Genomic DNA, 21,956 nt, shown 5'->3' with positions numbered 1-21,956 from the left:
TTTGCCACGCTACATGAAAATCAGGTTACTCAAATCTGAAATGGTATACCATCTTCTTGGTTGGTAAGAAGTAGGAGAAAAAAAATCTCACTACGTTTACTAATTTTCTGAGGTTAAAGCCCTGGTTCATAAAGAGCATGCTGAACCATGGGGACTGAAGGGAGGGAGGCTAGCCAGCCTCTTTACCTCCTTCCTCAGAGGCCAAAGAAATCTTATAATAAAAGGCAAGAGTTTGCCTTCACATCAAAGACCCCTTGCACTATGTGTTAAGGCACATAATAAGGGGTTAGGTGGCAACCTATTGTTTAAATTGCCCTTGGTTTTGTAAAAACAACAGCAACCATTATTCAGAAAGTTGAATATTTAAATGTACAAATTGAATAATGGCCCGAGTGCCCTAAAACTCAGCACAAATTTTATATTACACAAGAATACAAAGTAATGAGATTATTTTCCAAGTAATTTGTCAGTTATTCTCATAACCTTCTGGTAATATTTTATCTACCTTACAAGATTTGTGAAATAATTGTTCCAGAAAGTCATATTTTATATACAAGTAGGGTTCATTAATTTGAATACTGGGCTGATCACCTGGGTCAATGAAATGCTGTCTTCATTGCTCTGGGAAGAGCATCCTACTCATTCATCTCATAAAAGTTTTCAAGAATTTTTATCTTCTACCCTGAATCTTCTTATGCAAATGAACAGAGTGGCTTGGAGAGGTGAAAAATTAACTTTCAAACCAAAAACATTGTTTTAGCATGTAATATTTTAGGCATCCTGTGGTGCTGTTATTATAGTCTCACATTATTAGCATCACAACCACATACGATATTTACAGTTCTACAGTTATTTGTCTCCTTGTATTGTTAAGGCTTCCCATAAATATTTACAATTTTGATACGTATATGTAAAAAAACCACAAATAGCCATATTTAAATACTCTTGTTAGTGAACTTTTCCTCAGATGTTTTTTTTTAAAAATATTTTAGTGAAGTATTTTACTAAAGAAATCGCCTGGATTTTAGCTTTCAATAAATAAATGTCTTGGACATTAAGCTAGACCCATCAAAATAAATGACAAAACCTCTGAGATTATTTTTATTTGTCTTTCAAAGTATTCAAGAGGACTTGAAATTACTAGGAGGTATTGTCATTTGAGGATTACTTGATATTTTATTCAATGAAAAAGTCCACATCTGAAACACACTCCTCCAACTAGATTATTCCACATACAATTGATGGCCACATATGGGATAAACTAGCTAGCTACAATCTAGTTTTATCCAGTCTAATAAATAATTATCACAAGTTTATTAATTACGTTCATTGTGAATTCATAATTTAGATATCCCATTTAGTATTTTGAGTTGTCAAGTTTGTATATGTCTGTTTTGATGTTAAGTGTCTTGGTTTGTTTCTTCAATGGACAGCATTGTAAAGTATCATTTTTTATAACTGGTGTTCACCTATCTTTGTGAGCTCAGTGAGTGGAGAAGATACCATACGTCTGGAGGTTCTATCACTATTACCCATGTAAACACCAAAAGCACTGCTCCTGGGAACTCCAGCATTGCCTCTAAGAACTTGAAGATTATCTAAGGGCATTCCAACATTAACAATGGGGATAGTATTGACATCATTCTCGGGGATTCTAACATTGCCTCTGGAGCATGCAGAAGTATCCTCAGGAATTCCAATGTTTTCTCCAATTGCAGAGTTTTCAGATCTCGGCTTGATTGGAAGATGTTCTTCAGAATGTGATGAAATTTCTCTTTGCCAGACTCCCTCCACGTTGTATATTTCCTTGATATTTTCTAAAACACAAAGCCAGAAATTTGTAACTGATTAACAGATTGGCTTCAGTTTTGAGAAAAAGCTATAAATAAGAATCAAAGATGTATTTCCAAATTTGATTTCAGTGCAATTACCTCAAAATGACAAGGTGATTTTACCACAGTAAGTTTTATTTAGCAATTACACTTTTGGATGTAAAAGATGGACAAAGAAAAAAAGTGAGTAAATGATTCTAAACCAGAAGTTTAGGCTTATTAGAAAGTAGAGGTGGAGAAAGAGGATGAAAAATGGGGGTATGATAGGGAAGAGCTACAGGCTAAAGGACTTTTAGGAACAAAGGTGTAGGTATTTAGTATGAAATTTTATTCTGTTGCTAGTATGAACGCTTAATGTAATTAGGAATTTAGTGGGAACAAGAAATTAGATAAAAGATAACCATAAAAACTGGAAGTACCCAGGAAGGTTGTGTGTGTGTGTGTGTGCATGTGTTTGTGTGTGTAAGCCTGCAAGCACTTGTGTGTGCTGTGCAAGTGCACATAGTGGCCATACAACAACCTAGGATGTTATTTACCAGGAGTTGCTCACTTATTTATTTATTTAGGCAGACTTTCTACCCAATAAACTCCAGTTGTGGGATAAAAAAACACTCAGTACTATGTCTCTTTGTTTTTCAACCCGAGTTTTTAAAATCAAACCCAATTCTGTTGCTTATTATGTGCACTCTTTAATGACTCAGCAATGTAGTGTTGCTAATTTGTAGCACTCTTCAGAAGGATTTTCAATTTGAGAATAAAGTTGAACCAACTTTACATTTCAAAAGATAATATGATCTGAGCTGACTTTAGGTTAGAGTATAATTTCTTCCTTTGATAAATGACTTGTTAGAGGTCTAAATATGTATAGAAAAAGAAATATTACAGAATGGGCCAAGTTGTGATTTCCAGGTAAACTTTGGGTTAGACTTCAGACTTTTCATCAAAATCATCTTCAGGAGTTTGGGGATGCTATTTTTAAAACAATACTTCTAGTTTGCAGACCTTTTATGAAGTTGTAGAATTGGGTTCTAACAGAAGTTAGACATGAAAATTCCTAATACCATTCAGTAAACACAGGAGAATTTTTACATATGCTTACATAGGTGTAATGATAAAACTAAAATGTTATTTTATAGCCAGTAGCAAATTTCAATCTAGGATTTAATATGTTATAGATATAAATTATGTGAATATTACTTTTAACCAAATATAGATTAAAATATTAATGGTTTATATGCCAATTCATACTTTCTTGTAAGTAGCTCCTCATATACAAGAGGAGATAAAGAAGTTATCTGTTGGATTTTTAACCAGTTCATTATTAATGCCCATTAACACATCATTCCTTTTTTATTATCTACTACGTAGTTATTAGACAAGGAGTGTGTTAGTGGACATGTTTTTCTATTCTATGGGTTAAAATTGAATGAGTGAGGACGTTTCATTTTCTCACACCTTTTAAAAGGTGAATTTTTGTTTCTAACTTGAAGTCTTAAGAAGTCTGTATATTCTAGAACACACTCCTGATGATTATTAATTGGTATGTGATTGAATTAACCCAACTTAGCATCAGGATGTAATTACCAAATATGAATATAAGACTTACATTTGCGGAAGAGAAACCAATTCCATCATAAAATGTTTTATGATATAGAAAGGGATAATCTAGGTGGCAAGCTTAAAGATAAACTTACTGGTGAAAATGTACTTATATGAAAAATTATATGTAACTTAAAAAAGTAGTGACAACAAGAAAAATCTTACCTTCTGTTATTAAATTATGGTCAAGTGGGAAGAAGTGAGTTTCTTCTTCATTTAATTTGAATTCAGGTGCATTTAAATACTGGCCTCTGGCTTCACTGTATCCTGGTAAGCTTTGACTGCGCTGCCGCTGGAGCTTAGGACGTACTGGCAACAAGGGGAAAGGGCCTTGCAAAGGTTGGAAATGTTGATCCTTAGTATGGATGGTTACTTGATTCTCTTCTTCTGATGTTAGTTTGCTGCAACCCGTATTTCGGTTTTCTTCCTTGGGAATAGTTTGGAGAATATGAAGCCCCTCATTGTTTAGTGGTGCCTCTAAGAGCTCTGCCCAGGAACGCCGATAGATGAATCTTTCTCTAAAAGGATACATGCTTCTTGCTACTTCCATATCATCACTTCCTGGGGACTCTGCATTTTCTGGAGATTCCATCCACAGATTTCTTGGGGTTCCTGGGCGACTGTATTCTGAGGATGGTGAACATTTATTTAGTAAAACCTCCAGGTGTACAAACCCAGTGAAGTGCAAAGTTGGAATTTCTGTATCATCTAGCTCCTCCTTTCCAGGCACACCTGCAACAAGTATTGCGGTGCCTTTCCCCCTTTCCTTGGGACTGGCAATTCCTGTAACGTCTAAGCGATGAAATTCTAGGAACCTTGGAAAAATTGGTACTAACTCTATGCGAAGAAGACCTGTAGTTTTTGGTCTTACAAGGGCAATGCTTTCTAACTCCTCAGTTAGTGGTGGGGTGGTAGCTTTTACCACCTGACTTGTAAGCCCCAAGTCCCTCTGATGGATACCTTCACAATTGGGTTGCTGGGAGGCCAAAGTTGGAATCTGTTCATTTTGTTTTCTGGCCCTTTCCTGAATTTCCTCTTTAATAGGACGGAAATAAATGAATTCATCAGAAATATTTTGAGGATGTCTGTATTGGAAGTTTGGATTCACAGAAACAATCTGAAAGAAAATTGAAGTTCATTATGTCAACACTTTGAATAATACTCTTGATTCTGATACATCGTATCTTTTATTGTAAGGACAGGATAACACTATCTTAGACACAGTAGACATAAGTTGATTGCTCCAAATTGAGAAATATGAAGGATTCCCCAAAAGTAGTCTATTTATTTCAGAAACATTATTTTAGTCTAGTGTTTCCCAAGTTTATTTCCTAATAACCAATCAAAGACTGTGTTATCCTCTGAGAACATACATTATCTATGGCCAATCGTTTGGAAGACAATTTATAATTCTTATAACTTCATACTCACTTAAAGGTTCCTAGAAATATATTTAAAATATTTGTTTCTATTTTTGTATGTCCGTCTATGTGCTTGCCATGTATGCGTGTGGGCATGTGCATGTGCATGTACATTATGTATGTGTGTATGAATGTAAGTACACCCATTCCATAGCAGTTGTGTGGACAGAGTAAAACTTTGTATAATCAGTTCTCTCCATCTGTCTTGTTTCTGAGGCACGGTGTCTCTTGTTATTTTGGCTGCTTGGATATGTGCCATAGAAGTGCTAGGGTTACAGATATAAGGTACCACATCTGATATTTTTAAAAATTGAGTTCTGGGGATCAAATTCAGATCATTAGGGCTGTGTGGCAAGAGATTTTACTTGATGAACCAAGTAAATCAAATCTTGAAGGGCCTGCTCCTCTAGGTTGCTAGCTCTGAGAGACAACAGACAAGTTGTCTTTGAGAACTCTGTTAAAATGAAAACTAACCAAGCTACAGTTTATACTTCTAAAAACCTCAGTCTCTAGGCCACTATCACTTGGCCAGTCATTTTAGGGACAGGCAGAGATGGCTCAGCGGTTAAGAGCACTGCCTGCTCTTTCAAAGTTCCTGACTTCAATTCTCAGCAACCACATGGTGGCTCACAATCATCTGAAATGAGATCTGGTGCCCTTTTGAAGAAGAAGCCTGATCATCCATCCTCATCAACTTAGACCATGAAACCCAATATGGACAAGTTCAACAGAACCACCAAATATGGGCTGCCCATAGACAGGACATAAATTTCAAATTCATTTACTGGATCACTAAGAATAGCTCCTATATCTGAGAATCAAGAGTTATTCAAGCTAACCTGTTTGCTTTGCTGCATTATCACTGATTTTGGTGGTTCCCATGTTTCCACTATCTTATGTCATAGTATGTCACTTCTCTTGGGATGTGTGAGTATAGTGGACTATAGTTTCAATGACTGTCATTTACTGATATGTCTCTTAACTTCACAAAGTATGATGATATGTGAAGAATAAACATACAGAACATTCATATTTGCATATGATAACCACTCTTAAATTGTGTACTTTGATCCTACACCCAACACCAACATGTCATTCTTGAAGATTTTCAAAGCCTCCAAAAGAAATCCCAGGACATCAGTAAAAGTAAGAATAAAAGTTCTTCCAATAAGTACAATAAAAAAAGCTGGAAGAAAATATCAAAATTAACTTCCAAAACTTTAGAAAATAGTCAAAAGCTTGGAGTAATTTCTGCTCATTTGTTTAACGTGGATGGCTAAGCTTGTTGCATTTTCATTTTCCCTGTTCTATCATCACTGTCTATCTCCAATTTTAGAGATGCTTTACAAACCAACAATTGAGAATCATGGTGAAAACCCAGGGTCTAGCAATCACTGAAGGAGATGAAATAGAATTCAACCACCTTCACTTACTCATTCTCATGGACTTATTATGAATCGGCTTGCTTGTCACATTGTAGTCTAATAAAAAATAAGGATAAGAAAAACAAACATGCAGACATATACGTGCACACACCCAAGAAAGCTACGGTAAAATTCATCACACTCATTAAGTATTGGTAATGTTTGGTTTGGTCTTTATATCTTTCTCTAACTTTCAACCATACAATATTTGTATAATTTAAATCAAAGAGTGGCACTAAAGTAACTGTATTATATTAAAAACTTCAGACTAATATTTATCAGTTACATGCTGTGTTATTAACTTGAGTATGAGTTTCATTGTTTTCTAATTCTGTGGCATTTATTATTCTATCTTAGTAATTGATAATTATTTAGTATTTGATCATTTTCTTATTTGTTTTGGGAGTGATAATGTGAAGAGATCTTTGTGATTTGATTAGAACAGGCTTTCTCCCAGAATACTTTCATATGATGGTTCCAAAACAATATAAGTGGTTCTATAAAATTGTTACATATTAAACTATATATTGGACAAAAAACTAAAACACAATTTTAGAAGAATTCCATGGTTTACATTTTCATCAATAGTATATAAGAATTTCTCTTTATGCACACGTATCCTCACCAACATTTGTGGTTATTTTTGTTTCTTTATGATAGCCACTCTAATTTGGGTGAGATACAATTTCAACGTTCTTTTAATGTGGATTTTTACTATAGCTCAGAATGTTGAATATTTTAAAATATGTATTAGCTATTTGTGTTTCTTATTTTGGGACCTGCCTATTCAGTTCATTGACTGATTTACTGATTGGCAGCTCATATATTCTCTCTATATATTAGTTCCTTGTCTGAAAGTGAAGACTTTCTCCCATTTCTATACCATGTCTCTCTACTCTGTTGATAATTTCTTTCACTGCATAGAAGCTTTTGAAATTTATGTAATTGTTAACAGGGGTTTTTGTCCCACCCAGTCCCACAGCCGTTCAGTCCGAAAGAAATACACAGAGGTCTACATTAGTTATAAACTGGTTGGCTCAGTAGCTCAGACTTTTTATTAACTCATAACTTATATTAGCCCATAATTCTTGTTTATGTTAGCCACGTGACTTGGTATCTTTTTCATCAAGGCAGTCTCATCTTACTTCTTCTGTGGCTGAGTGACAACTGCACACTGAATATTTCCTCTTCCCAGAATTCTCCAGTTCTCATTGCCCCTCCTATATTTCCTGCCTGGTTGCCCTGCCTATACTTCCTGCCTGGCACTGGCCAATCAGTGTTTTATTAAAATACAATTGACAGGGTACAGACCATTGTCCAACAGCATGTAATCCTATCAATTCTTGGGTCTACTTACTGTACTATTGGGATTTTAGTTAGACAGTTGTTGCCTGTAACTATCGCTCAAGTGTTTTTCTTATGTTTCACATGAGTAGTTCAGTGTTTATGATTTTAAATTAGAATTTTCATCTACTTTGAATCTATCTTTTTTTTCCAGGAAGATTTAATCTAATTCTTTTGTAGCTACGTGCGTAGTTTTTTGGCACCATTCAATAAATAAGCCATAAGTCATTTTTAAGTAATGTTTTGACACCTCTGTCAATAATTAAATGTACATAGCTGTGTGTTTTACTTTGGTGTTCCCTATTATGTTGCATCAGTCTACATAATCTGTTTTTGTGACATTATCACACCGTCTTTGTTACTGTAGTTCTGTAGTGTATTTTGAGTACAAGAAATATTATAATTCTGACTGTCCTTTTTATATTTAGAATTGCTTTGTCTGTGTATGGTGCTTTATGTTTCCATATAAATTCTAAGATTATTTTGTTTTTTTAGTTTTGTAGAGAATATCACTGGAATTTTGATTGGGATTGCATTATATTATTATATTAATTATAATATTAACTATAATATTAATTCTTTCAAACCAAGGATATGAAAAGTTTTTCTACCATATAATATCTTTCTCAAACACATTTTAGCATCTTAAAATTTTCTTGTAGAGGTCTTTTCCTTATTCATTAGTTCAATTTTCATTTAGTTTTAGTTTTATTTAATGCCATTATGAAAGGGATATTTCTCCTAATTTAATTCTCAATGTTTGATAGTGGCATGTAAAAATCTACTGACTTTTGTATGTTGATTGTGTGTCCTGTAGCACTATTAATAGTGTTTACCAAATCTAAAATTTTATTTTGTAGAGTCTTTGTGTTTTTCAATGGTATTGTGTTTTCTGTAAATGACATCTTCTTTCTTGATATTATCCCCTTTATATCTTTGTCTTGTTTTAATTTATGTAGCTAAGACTTTAAGCTCTATACTGAGTCAAAATGGAATGAGTAGGCACTTTGAGAGCATTTCAACCAAAATCCAGATTTTCATGTTATAGTATGAACATGTTATATTATCTATAGATTTCTTATATACAGATTTTATGTTGAAATATGTTTCATAGATTTCTAGTTTATTCAGCACTTTTATCATGAAGTAACATTGAACTTTCTCAAATGTCTCTTCTATCAAGATCTTATAATTTCTAAATTTTAATCCATTAATATGCTGTGTTACATCTGTTGACTTGTTTATTTTGCATTCTTGGGTAAAATTAACTTGGTAAAGATGTATGATCTTCTTAATTCGATTTTGAAACAAATTTATAGTATTTTCGAGAATTTCCATCAGATTATTTTGTAACAACTCCTTCTCATCTCTAAATTATTTAATTATTCGTGGTTTTTTGAGACAGGGTTTCTCTGTGTATCAGTCCTAACTGTTCTGGAACTAGCTCTTGTACACCAGGCTGTCCTCAAACTCACAGAGATCTGCCTGCCTTTGCCTCCCAAGTGCTGGGATTAAAGGCGTGCACCACCATTGCCCGACTCACGTCTAATTTTATTAATTTGAGCTTTTCTTCATATCTTTGGGTTTGTTTGCTAATCTTGTTGATCTTTCCAAAGAGCCAACTCTGTTTATGTCTGTATTAATTTCTGCCATATTCTTCATTATTCCTTGCCATTCTTTGCAATTGTTTAACTTTATTTTTCTAGAGCTCTCTTGAGTTGCATCACTATGTCATTTATTTGAGATCTTGAGCTCTCTTTAATTCCGTTTAGATATGAGCACCTATTCTACACTTGATCTTAGCCAAAAGGCCGAGAAGCGATGAGCACCTATTCTAAAAATTCTTCTTCGGACTGTCTCAGTAGTGCCTGGCGTCATATTAGGCTGGGCTCTCATTTTCATTTTATTCAATAGTTTTAAACTCCCCCTTTAATTTCTTCTGCAGTGTATTGTTTTGTTCCCTAGTATTTTGTAATTTCTGAGGTTAATCTTGCTATTTATTTGAATTTTGATTCAAAATTATGGTTTCATGAGAGGGAAGGGACTATTTTATTCTTTTTTCATTTGTTATGGCTTTCTTTGCGGCCTATAAGTTATATATTATATATAACACACACGTATACATATATATATACACACACACATATATGGTTTTAGAAAAGTTTCTAATGCACTGCTGATTAAATGCATATTTTCTTATGCTGGTGTTTTCTCTAATGACTTAATTCTAAACCCATAGATCAGTATATCAGTCTTCATCAGAGAAGCTTCTCCTTGCATGCAATGGAAATTAATACAAAGATTCTAAACTGGTCAGTGTCCAGAGAATAACAGAGTGGCATGCTCAAGCACAAATGGGTTTTGACCCTCCTTCCAAGGCTCAGTAATCTTTGAGAAAGAAGGAAAAGAAATATTGTAAGAGCCAGAAGTGGTGGATAACATCAAATTAACTGTGTTTCCCAGATAGTAATGAACAGTTTATATATATATATATATATGAATTCACTAAAATTGTGACAGCATGCACAAAATCTGCCCAAACTCCAGACAGGCATAGAGGGTATAAGGTAAGCAAGAAATCCCACCATTAACTGAGGAACTATTGACATTTGATAGTTTCTGGGAAAGAAAGAGACTCCCTGGGCAAAACTGGACTCAATGGGGAAAAGAACAACATCAACTTAATTTTAATTTTAATTTTTCTCTTTTTTACTATACAGCTCCTGTGTCTATCTATCTATCTATCTATCTATCTATCTATCTATCTATCTATACATGCTATGCCTTTGATTGTGTTTGTATGGGATTTCTGAGTGTGTGAACAAGTGGGTCTCTGCCCCATATCTGTTTTTTTTTGTGTGCTTTTTCTTATTTTATTATTATCCCTTAGATACCTGCTTGTTTTGTAATGAGAGACAGAAAGAGGGTAGATCTGGAAGGGAGGCGAGGTGAGGAGGAACTGAGAGTAGAGAGAGGGGAGAAACATAACCAGGATATATTGAATAAAAATCTGTTTCCATAGATATCAATGAGGTCCTATCCAAACCAATCTCTTCCTCAAATAACTTCATTTTTATCATTCAAAATGATAAAATAAACATGGAATTTTATATGTATGTATGTATGTTTGCTGAAAAGTGGGATTGTGATTTTTGGTGAAGATTTAAAAAACGAGAAATCTCAATGTTGTGCACAAGTAGATAGTAGTGAGGGGAAAGTAGCCATAGGGGAAGTTGGGAGGTTTAATATGATCAAAATATATCATATGAAAGCCTTTATGTATTTAATAAAATAATGTTAAAATACTTAGACATGAGTCTAATATAACGTTCCTAACAAAAACTTTAAAATAATTAGATCTGTTTTTAAACTATAAGAGCTTTTAAAAATGAGTATGAACATTCATAAGGAAATATTTACATTTTTAGTGAATATCTTATAGGGATTATTACAGAAAAGAGGGAATCCTAAATTTGTGTGTGAGCACAGACTCATCTACATAAAACTTTTAAAGCAGATTAAATCTGAAGCAATAACTGATACAAATAAGGAATTACATACAACAAAATAAAACCTTTTATGAAAAAAGAATGTAGATAACTATCAAATCCAGTCCATCTATGTGGTATTTATCTCAGAAGATTTTTTGCCGATTTTTGGTTTGGAAGATCAATCTAGGTGTGATAGCTGGATTTGGAAATCTCTCACTAGTATTATTTCAGAATCTATATGGTGTTTATGTCTATTGATATTTTAATGAAATGGGGCCTCTGAGGCTCAGTGCATAAACATTTATGGTAATTATAACTTTTGTGTTTGAAGTCTATATTATCAGATATAAGAATAGTTATTACATTTGTTTGTTAGACTGATTTCCAACCACATATTTTTAGTTTTCCTGTTTCTGTGAAATTTTTTTGAGAGAACAGTTAGTCTAAACTTATTTTGTAATCCATTTAGTTGGTGGATTAAGGACATTTGAATTCAAAATTATTGTTGAGAAGAGTTTGCTATTATAAATGCTTTTTTGACTGTTCTAGTTGGTTGGGTTATTAGTAGTTTTTTCCCATCCTTTTCTGGGAGCATTGGCTGTTTGCTAATTTGCTGTTCTGCACATGATCAATTTCTTCCGGGTTATCTTCCATTCATCTACTGCTCTCATGAGCTGTATTAATTTCTTTGTTTGTGGATCATGCATTATCTTAACTTATGCTAGTATTTAAATGTTCTTATTTATCCATCAATTTTAATAACTTTGATAGTTGACAATTATTTATGTTCAGGGCTTGAAATACATCATTTCATGTTTCTGCCTCATGAATTGCTGCTTTTCACTTGTTGCTTTAAGTTTTGTGTTTACATTGCACTTTTGACATCTTGATTATGATATTTTGTAGGGAGTTTCTTCTCTGATAATAACTATTTGGGGGTTTAAGATGCTTAATATACTTAGATATTTGTTTGTGATATTCTCAGATATAGTTCATGGTCTAGGTTGTCTGACTAAAACTGTTGACTTCATATCAGATGCTTCTAGCCTATGGATTCTTAGGATTAGTCTCTAGAACATATGTCAGAATTTTTGGAAGTTTTGGTCACAGTCAATTGTTTTCTCTCCATATGTGTGTATATTTATTATTGTCTTGATCTTATCTTCCATCATTAAAATTCATTATTCTCCTCTAATCTTATCTCTTGATGGTGGTTTTGCTGTTGTGATGGTTATTTTGGTTGTTAATTTGACTATATCTGGGATTAACTAAAATCCAAGTGGCTGGGTACAACAGTGAAGGGTTTTTCCTAACTAAATCATTTGAAGGGGGTAATCCAACTTTAATGCAGATCTTTTAAAGTGGGAAGACCCACCTTCAATCTGTGCTATACCTTCTGCTGGCAGCCTATAGAAAAGTCATGAAGGAAGAAAGCACTTACTCTTTGCTTGCTTGCCCTCACTCTTGCTGGCAAGTTCATTCCTTTTCTGGCATTAGAGTCTAATTCTTCTGGATTCCCATAAATATTGAAGACACCCAGCCATGTAGACTGAGCAAATACTAGATTCTTGGACTTTTCATTGGGAGACAGCCATGTTGGACTAGTTGGATCACAGCCTGTAAACTACTCTAATGAATCCCCTTTATACATAAATGCACACACATACATATGTACATATATACATACATACATACACATTCATCCTATTAGTTATGTTCCTCTAGACAACCTTGTCTAGTACAGCTATGTTTTTTTTTTTAACAATTTGATTGATTCATTCATTCTTGTGAATTTATATTTGGTTCTTTTTCAGCATTTCAGTTTCTTCACTGAATCCTTCCCTCCCACATGTTATCTTTCTTCTCCAAGTAACTGATTCTTTTGTCTATCTACTGTTAACTTTCTTGTATGTCTTGAATTGATTTCATAAATTTTCCTGTCTAGATTTTGAATTAAGTTCATTATATGTTAATTTGAGTGCCCTGTTTGGTTCTTGTTTTGGTTATTATCAGTTGTGCAATTGATAAAATCTAGAATCATCTGAAAAGTTAATCTCTGGGCATGGCTGTGGGTGACTATCTTCACTGGGTTAATTGAAGTGGGAAGACCATCAACTGTTGATGGCCCCATTTCCTAGGACAGGATTTTGGACTGTATAAAAGTGATGATGTGATCTGAGCATATGTATTCATCACTTTCTATTCCTTGATTATATAAACAATGTGACCAGTTATGTCAAGTTCCTGCTGATATTACTTCCCTTGCACAGTGGACAGTGACCTTTAACTGTGAGCCCAAACAAACCTTTCCTCTAATAAGATGCCTTTGTCAGGGTACTTTTATCACACCAACACCAAGACAGACTATAGGCACCAGGAATGGGACCATTGCTAACATAGCTGTGGTCTGTAACCCTTTTTAACTAGTTTGTAAGAACAATGTGGAAGGGAACAAAACTTTGGGTTTGAAAAGCCCTTGGAATGATATTAAAAAAGCTTAATGAACCATTGTAAAGGGAGACAAGAATGCAGAGAGAAGTATGACTATTGGAGACCCTGCTCACAAGGGTTTAGAAGAGAATAAGGATTCTGCCAAAATTAGCATAAGATTCATTCACCATCAAATAGAAACCTTCTATGATAAACTGAGATGACAGGAAATGTCCTGAAGACAAAATCCCAACCATCAGAGATTCAATATTATGAATATATAAATTCATTTAAACTGAAGGGGTTCCTTGCTCTTTAAGGGCAACTGCATAAGGAATGGTTTCCCAGGATCAGCACATAGAACCTGTGAGCCAAGGGGGCTAGCTTACATGTCACATGGGCAGCAGAAATTTGCAACAACATCTACACAGTTTTGATTTTTTGCAGGAACTGGGAGACAAAAGATTGAAGGGAACTTGGAATCCTGCTCCACAGTTTCAGAGCACAAATAATGCTAGGCAATGTGTGACCGTGTTGAAATCCCTCCAAGCATTCTCTAAGAAGCCATTGTATGATGCTATGAAGGTGGATCCTAAGTTGCAATAGATACCCCAGAATACTGTAGTTTAAGGACCATGAGATGGATGTCTGCTGAGGAAATCTGGGGGATGGAATGAAACCAGCCTAAAAGAGAGGCTTCTTTTGTGCAGGTAGCAGATCTAGATGGGTGGGATTACTTAAACTCCTTTTAATCAAGCCAATTTCATCATAGGCTCCAGATGCTTGCTGTGGTACAATGGGATTTGATGTTTGTCACAATGGGTTTTCTTGTTGTTTGTTTACTTTGTGTAATTGTATATTGGAAGATTGTAATATTCATTTTTATTTCATAGAAGCTTATAGTTATAGGATTGCTTTGTATTTTAGATGAGATGAGATGTCAATTTTTGACTTTTAAGCCCAACTGGATTGTATTCTGTATTGTGAGATGAATACGGGGTGAACCCAAGAAGAACATGGAGATAAGGGGTATAAGGTTATGATTTAAAACTTATTCTAGATTCCTCTTATTTTATGTGCATGCATGTGTACATTTGAATGCCCATGGAGGCCAGAAAGGAGTATCAAAATCCCTGGAAATGGATTTACAAATGGTTGTGAACCACTAAGTTGCTGGGAACTGAAATGGCTCCTCTGCAAGAGGAACAAGTGTTGTTAACCACCGAGAAATCTCTGCAGTACAGTGAAGGAAGATTATATTCTTTTTTGGAACTAAAATAAGCCATTTTTTATTTGATGAAAGGAACTACAAAAACCGTACAGTTACTGGTTGCAATGTACTGGACATGGCTAGACCTCATCTGTTTTCTATATATTGTACCCTCAGTGTTTTATTTATTTATAGTTTTATTGCTAATGAAACATATTTCTATGTATTTTATATACATTTTGTGTTCTGTCATTCTATTCTATTAAAAAAAAACCCTACTTAGTTTCATATTCTTTCCTGTTATACCAGAAAACTGATCTCATCTAGGATGAATCTGTGTGTAGATTGCTGACTTCGTTGTTCTTAGTGTATAAAGTGCTAAAGATACATTAATTACTACAGTAGTGCTTGTTGTTCTTATTGTTCTTTGTTTATTCAAGAGAGGGTTTCTCTATAGCTTTGGCGCCTGTCCTGGAACTAGCTCTTGTAGACCAGGCTGGCCCCAAACTCACAGAGAACCACCTGCCTCTGCCTCCCAGAGTGCTGGAATTAAAGGCGTGTGCCACAACCACCCAGATGTTGTTATTATTTTGTCTCCTCATAGTAATTATTTTATCCTAAGTTGATTTTACTCTGCTCAATTAATTGTGATTTTATCATTGCTTTTTTTCATAAGATTCATTCAAAAATCGAGATGGGCATGATGGCAGATATCTTTAGTCCCAGCACTCAGGGCAGAGGCAAGCAGATCTCTGAGTTTGAGTCCAGCCTGGACTACAGAATGAGTTCCAGGACAGTCAGAACTATGCAGAGAAACCCTGCCTCAAAAAATTATAATCTGGCAGTTTCATACATTTTTCTAATGACTGTCTATCATTTTCACCCAATACTCCTGTCTCTTGTCCCCTTCCGTCTCCCTCTAAAGCTTTTCCTCTTCCAAGTCCCTACTCTTGTGCCTTCTTTGTGTGATTCACTCATTTTAGAGTGTCTTGCCACATAAGAGTGGGGGATTATTTCCTAAAGAAAGAACACCTTACCAGAGGCTACACCACTGAGGAAAACAGCACCCTTCCCAGGGCAGCCATTAAATGCCATTTGAGGTTTAGTTTAAGATAATTTCTGTTCTGACTGTTTGTTTTATGCTTCTGCTCATTGCAATTTACTTATTCCATCTGGTTGTCAAGTCCAGAATTGAGTTTACAATGTACTTGAGTATTTGTTCATAGTTGTGACCAATGGGCTTATGAAGCACGAAGGTTTCGATTGCAAGGGTGGTTTGTCTCAGTTACTCCCAAGTCCTCTTGCCTCTGACTTGTTCTCATCTTCCTGAGGGCCCCAGGCAGGAAGTCATCTGGTATATGATAATAAGTATTAAACACAGATGCTGGAGGTCTTTCCAGATCAAGTCTCCAAGTCTCTGTCTCAGGTTAAGACAGTGGGGTGCAAAGCAGAGAGCTGGAGGCTCCTGGTGGACTGGTCACTGGTGAACTGCTCACTGGAGATTAGGATTAAATAACTTTGGAACCCAAATCAGAAAAAGCATTAATGGTTTGTAATATTTTTGCTACATACTGTAGAAGATTATAAATTTGTAAAGTTTTTTTAGAAGGAAGAGAATAAGTGAACAATATGTATGCAGCCTATATAGTTAGAGTTAGAAGTATGTGAAAGCACTGTTCATCCAAATAGGCTAAGAGCTGTTAAGACACGATGCTATTTTGTAATTTAGAAACATAGCACTAGAGACAGAACAATGAAAAACCACCACTGTAGTTCACACAAGGCAGGCATTTTGTGTCACAGAAAACTAGATGTGTGCAGCTCAGGGTTTCTAAAGTGGTAGGTTTGGGTGTCAGACTGCCTGGAGATAGAACTGTGTGTGATATCTAATATCAGTTTTCAACTTGATGAAATTTATAATCAGCTATCACGCAGATCTCTGGACTGACCTGTGCGTGAGATGATCTTTATTAGGTTAATTGAAGTGGGAAGGCCCAGTCACTGTGAGTGGCACAAATTCCTGGGTAAGGAGCCTGTACAGTATAAAAGGAGAGAGTGAGATGGCATAAACATTTATTACTCTCTTCTTGACTGTGAATGCAATTTGTCCAGATGCCTCCAGCCCCTGCTTCTTCGATTTCCCAAATTTGGTGAGTTTTACCTTCAAACTGTGAGCCAGAATAAACATTTTCTCCTTTATATTGCTTTTGCCTGGGTATTTTTTTTTAATCACAGCAACAGGAAAAACAACCAAGACACTTATTGGTCCTTTTGTAAAAAAAAAAAATATGATTTTAATATTGATCCTAGCATTCAGTTATCTAATGGTGATTCTTGTTTTCTCATGTCAAAAGCTACTGACATGTGTGGGTATCATAGTGGAATGTTGTCATATGCTTTTCTTTTCTTTGTTGCATATTTCGCATATCTGCTGGTCCGTATCGTCCCTCTGCTCTGTAGTTTTCCTCATTTGCCCACTGTTTTAGTCTTTTTCTTTTATGTGGGTTGTTCTTCACTTGGTTTTTTTGATGATTATCCTACTTTAATAAATCTCTACCAGATAAACAAAAACATTATTTTTGAATACACACGAGATCATTAATGTTTCTTATATTCTCTTCTATTAAGTATTTTAACTTTAACATTGTTAAATTGTGTTGACAAAACAGCAAATGTTAACTTGGGTTTTTGTTCAGTAAGAAAGCCAACCACAGTAACAAATATACTGATGTGACAACAGCCCCAGTATTAGCCACAGGAGAAGAGACTGTTCACTTAACCTATGCCCCTTTGAATTTTAGAAATAGTTAGGAAAAATGTAGTATATATTGCTTTTGTTTTATTTTCCTTTAAGGATTAAGAGTATCACTATTTAACTTATGAAATGAGGAAAGAATAAAGAAGGGAATAAGGAGTAGAATAAGAATAAAGAAATGGTAGTGGCGATTTCATTTGTATTTTAATAAATAAATCTTGCCTGAAGATCTGAGAGTAAAACAGCCCCAATGGTCAGCTTTACAGACAAGGCAGTGGTAACACACACCTTTAATCTCAGTAGCCACACTAATTTGCCATAGTAAGTAACCGGGCAGTGAATGCCTTTAATCCCAGTGGTGCACACCTTTGATCCCAGCCCTAGAGAGAAATATAAGATGGGAGGAGACAGCTCACAGTTTCATTCTGAGATTCCTGGAGGACTGAGGGCAAGATAAGACTCAGTGACTGGCTCTTTTGCTTTTCTGACCTTCAAGTTCAACCCCAATTTCTCTCTCTGAGATTTTATTAATCATATTTCAAAAACTATATGGGTTAGAGGTATGAAAGGCAATTTAGGTTGGGGTATTGAGAATGCTCGACTTCAGATTCCTTTCCAATACTTCTGCTGCTACCTCTTCAGTCTGGTGTAGCTTGGGGTGTATTGTTCATATCTTTGTGCTGTGCCATTTTCCACATTTTGCCATGGCTTTCCCAAAATTTCATGTATTCTTTGCTAGGTAAGGCCATATTATAGCTGGAGGGAAAGAACATTGCAGATTTCTCAATTGTAGGGTCCCTTACTCCTCATGGTGGACTGGGTTTAGCCACTGTAGAGCTCTTGCCACTTCCACATAGTATCATGGCCAGTCTGATTCTCAGGGTAATGACAGGGAGGGAAGATTATGGGTGTTAGAAATATTTCAATTTCAGATCCCTCTACCCGTTTTCTGGAAGGTGTCATACATTTGTTGTTCCTGTGGAGTTGAGTCTATTTGGGATGCTAGCAGTATGATGCTGCTTTGCATGGGCCATATTTTTATAACTCAATCACTCCTTTCTTTTTTCTTTCTGTTTTATTTCCTCCCATTTTCCTTCTTTCCTTTATCGCTCCTTCATTTCTTTTTCTCTTTCTGTTTCTTATTGTTGTGAAGAGATACCATGACCATGGCAACTTTTGTAAGAAAAACATTTAACTGTGGCTGGTTTACAATTTCAGAGCTTTAGTTCAGTATCACCTTTGTGGGACAGGGCAGTGTGTGAGCAGATATGGTGCTGAAGAAGGAACTGAGAGTTCTACATCTTGATCTTCAGACACCAGACATATATACTTCTGGGAATGATTTATGCATACATGAAACCTCAAAGCCCGCCTCCATAGTGACAGGCTTTCTCCAACAAGATCACACCTACTCCAACAAGTCTACACCTCCTAATAGTGCCATTCTCTATGGGCTAAATATCCAAACATGAGTCTTTGTGTGTTGGGGCATACCTATTGAAACCACCACACTTTCCTTCCCTTTTTCTTCTCTTTTCCTCTTCTTTTTTCAATCTCTTTCTTTCTTTCCTTGTCCCTTCCCTCCTATCCTTCTGTCTTGTACCCTCCCTCCCTTTCCCTTCTCCCTCTCTCTCCCTCTTGTTTCAATGTTATCTTCACTAACCTAGAACTCACCATATAGCATAGGCTGGACTTGTGGCAATCCTCCTGCCTCCAACTTCCAAATGCTGGGATTATGGACATGAGCTACTTTATCTAGTTTACTACAGTTATCTTCTAAAGTCTGTGTTATATAGCATCTAAAAATGTGAAGAAAGGGTTCCAGAGATGGTTCAGTGGATAATGGTGCATCCTGCCAACCCTGCTGTCTTAATTTCAGTTCTGGGACTAACAGGGTAGAAATGTTCTCTGAAGTTTACACAAGTACTGTGGGGCACACACACACACACACACACACACACCCTAAATGAAAAACAAAGTCATCAAGGAAATAAAAAGAAAGCTACCTGAAGCTATAGACTATTGAGATTCTTTTGTAAACTAATTAAAATAACATTTTAATAAGAATTTTATTATCTGAAAGTTTATTTATTATGCTCAAATTAGTTTGACACCACTCTTTCAACAGTCAAAATAAAAACCAGTATGTTCATTGTCCACCCATCAAACCACTGTTAATTACATTAACTAGGACATCAAAGTGAAAGGGGAAACTATCCTAATTTTGTTACTATTCCTCTATGGATTTTTCTATTATTTAAAGGAATTAATATTCCATATTAAGAATTTTATATAGAATCTTTGAATTATGACATGAATATACTCTTTTACACTGTTGACTATACTTTTAAGTAATAGAAATTCTGAGTTTTCCAAATTTAACTGCCATTAATCAATATTGAAACAGCAATATTACTTACTGTAGTTTCTTCTTGGCAGTAGTTACACCAGATCACAGGGAAGTTTCTCTTCAAGGACATAAGACACTTTTCATAAATCATAGCACCCACACGTCTGTATTCTGTAAAAAAATATAAGGTTACAAATCTGAAGACTATTAACACCAAACTTGGTGATTGGCAAATTTTGTGATATCATTACCTATAAATTAGAGTTTGAATAGAAGTAATATAACACATCTTAAAATAAACATTTTTTTTATTTTCTTGTATTCAATAAATAGCCTATTTAGTGTAGACCTCAGACCACTGTCTTTAACTCATTTTGATATTTTGGTTATATAGCTATTGATTTTGCTGCATCTAGGATTTGTACTATATGCTGATATTGTTTTTTTGGGGCTATTTTAAAAAACTGAACTCAAGTATGCAAATAGTAATGAGTAGTGAGCATACTACTCATTACTCAGAGTCCTGTCCCACTCTTCATTATTGAGTACGTGTGTGCTTCTGTGTATTGGCAGAATAGTCCTCCCAAAATTAACTATCTTGAATAGCTCTTTAAGCAATTTTATTTTTTATTTACTCCTATTAATGGACTCTGCTTTAAGCATGTAATGCTCAAATTCTTCAACAAAATTTTAATGTAATTAATTATCAGCAAACATTACAATTTAGTAAATCACTTCTAATTGCATTTTGAGAAATATACAAAGAAGTAAAAATATGTATTTTTCCCCTTTAGCCTTTCCCATTTTTATTCTTTTTCCTTACTTTCAGATCATATTTCCTGAGGTATTTTTAAAAATTATTGGAACAGTACATGTGACAATATTTTTCAGTGATTTTTGTTTCCTTGGTTTCAAGAAAATTATTAATTATTTCACTATGGCTGTAAGTGATCATATTATATTTATTCATTTTGGAGGGAACCAAGAATCTCTAGGCACTGCTTCCCATTCTCAAATTATTTATATAGAAAGAATACAATTATATTCAGTATTACATGAGAGCATAGACATGATTATCTACTATATCCATAATTATGAAATCATTAGTGAACATGTCAGGCATTTTCAATTATGTGCCATTCAGCAAAGAAAGTAATAACGGTGAAAAAGAAAGTTGTACCTATAAAATTCTCTCTAATGGATGATATAATATTTACTTTGGTTTTATATGTTACTTTCAGCCAAGTTTTATAATAAAATATTTTGATACTATTAAATGTTTCTTTAATAAATATTTGAATAGTAATTGTCTTGTATTTGATGAATACATTATGGTAAAACTTCGGTTAATTTTCAGGCAATATCATGTATGGAAAGCTGTGATAATGATAAATTTATATTTAAACACATTTCTGCTTTCTTGGTGGTGTGTATGTAAGGGTTCAAGACAGGGTTTCTCTGTGTATCTTTGCCTGTCCTGGAACTCAGACCAGGCTGGTCTTGCACTCACAGAGATTCCCCTGCCTCTTCCTCCCAAGTTCTGGGATTAAAGGTGTGTGCTACCACCACCTGGCTTATTCATGTATATTAATGGAGTAAGTATTTGGAACTTTGAAATCATTACCTGCATTAGCAGCAGCATCTCCAAATGAAGAACCGCAGGCTAACTCTAACATCTGACAAACCCAACTGAAAAAAATAAGGGGAGAGGGGAGAAGGCATCAGCTAATGGAACAGTCAATATTATATATGATATGATATTTACAAAAGGTAAGAATTGCTGTTATTTTCATTGAAACATATTAAAATTCAAAAGGATAAAGCTTTCACATCAAAAGACAATGGTGTCTATAAATATTACCCATTAGGAAGAAGTTTTATTTTAAATATAGTTCCAACTAGAACTAAAACAAAGATCATAATTTGAGGCAAGCATAAAAATCGCAGAAGAAGCATCTCTCATTATGACATAAAAGAAAACTGTATCACTGAAGTTTCAAACCTTCTAAATTATATTAATAAGAAAATAAATTGCTCATGTGAATAATAATATTTATGGCCAAATTCTCTAGATAAATTAGAAGTGGCATGATGTTGTAT

At 34.8% G+C, this 21,956-nt stretch overlaps 1 protein-coding gene across 1 annotated transcript; it reads right to left on the bottom strand.

Moving 5' to 3' along the window:
- Positions 1 to 1,452: 1,452 nt before the first annotated feature.
- LOC121443468 lies at positions 1,453 to 21,532 on the bottom strand. The gene is made up of 4 exons (XM_041645218.1): positions 21,481 to 21,532; positions 19,927 to 20,027; positions 3,597 to 4,548; positions 1,453 to 1,817 (listed from the first exon to the last, which is right to left on the bottom strand). Exons 1-4 carry the CDS (start codon positions 21,530 to 21,532, stop codon positions 1,453 to 1,455), a joined length of 1,470 nt encoding a protein of 489 aa, XP_041501152.1.
- Positions 21,533 to 21,956: the final 424 nt, after the last annotated feature.

The sequence above is a fragment of the Microtus oregoni genome, unplaced genomic scaffold (assembly GCF_018167655.1).
Source record: "Microtus oregoni isolate MIOR12 unplaced genomic scaffold, Mior012 000107F_ref0000227, whole genome shotgun sequence".
Lineage (NCBI taxonomy): Eukaryota > Metazoa > Chordata > Mammalia > Rodentia > Cricetidae > Microtus > Microtus oregoni.
This window is presented reverse-complemented; position numbering and strand designations above follow the sequence as displayed.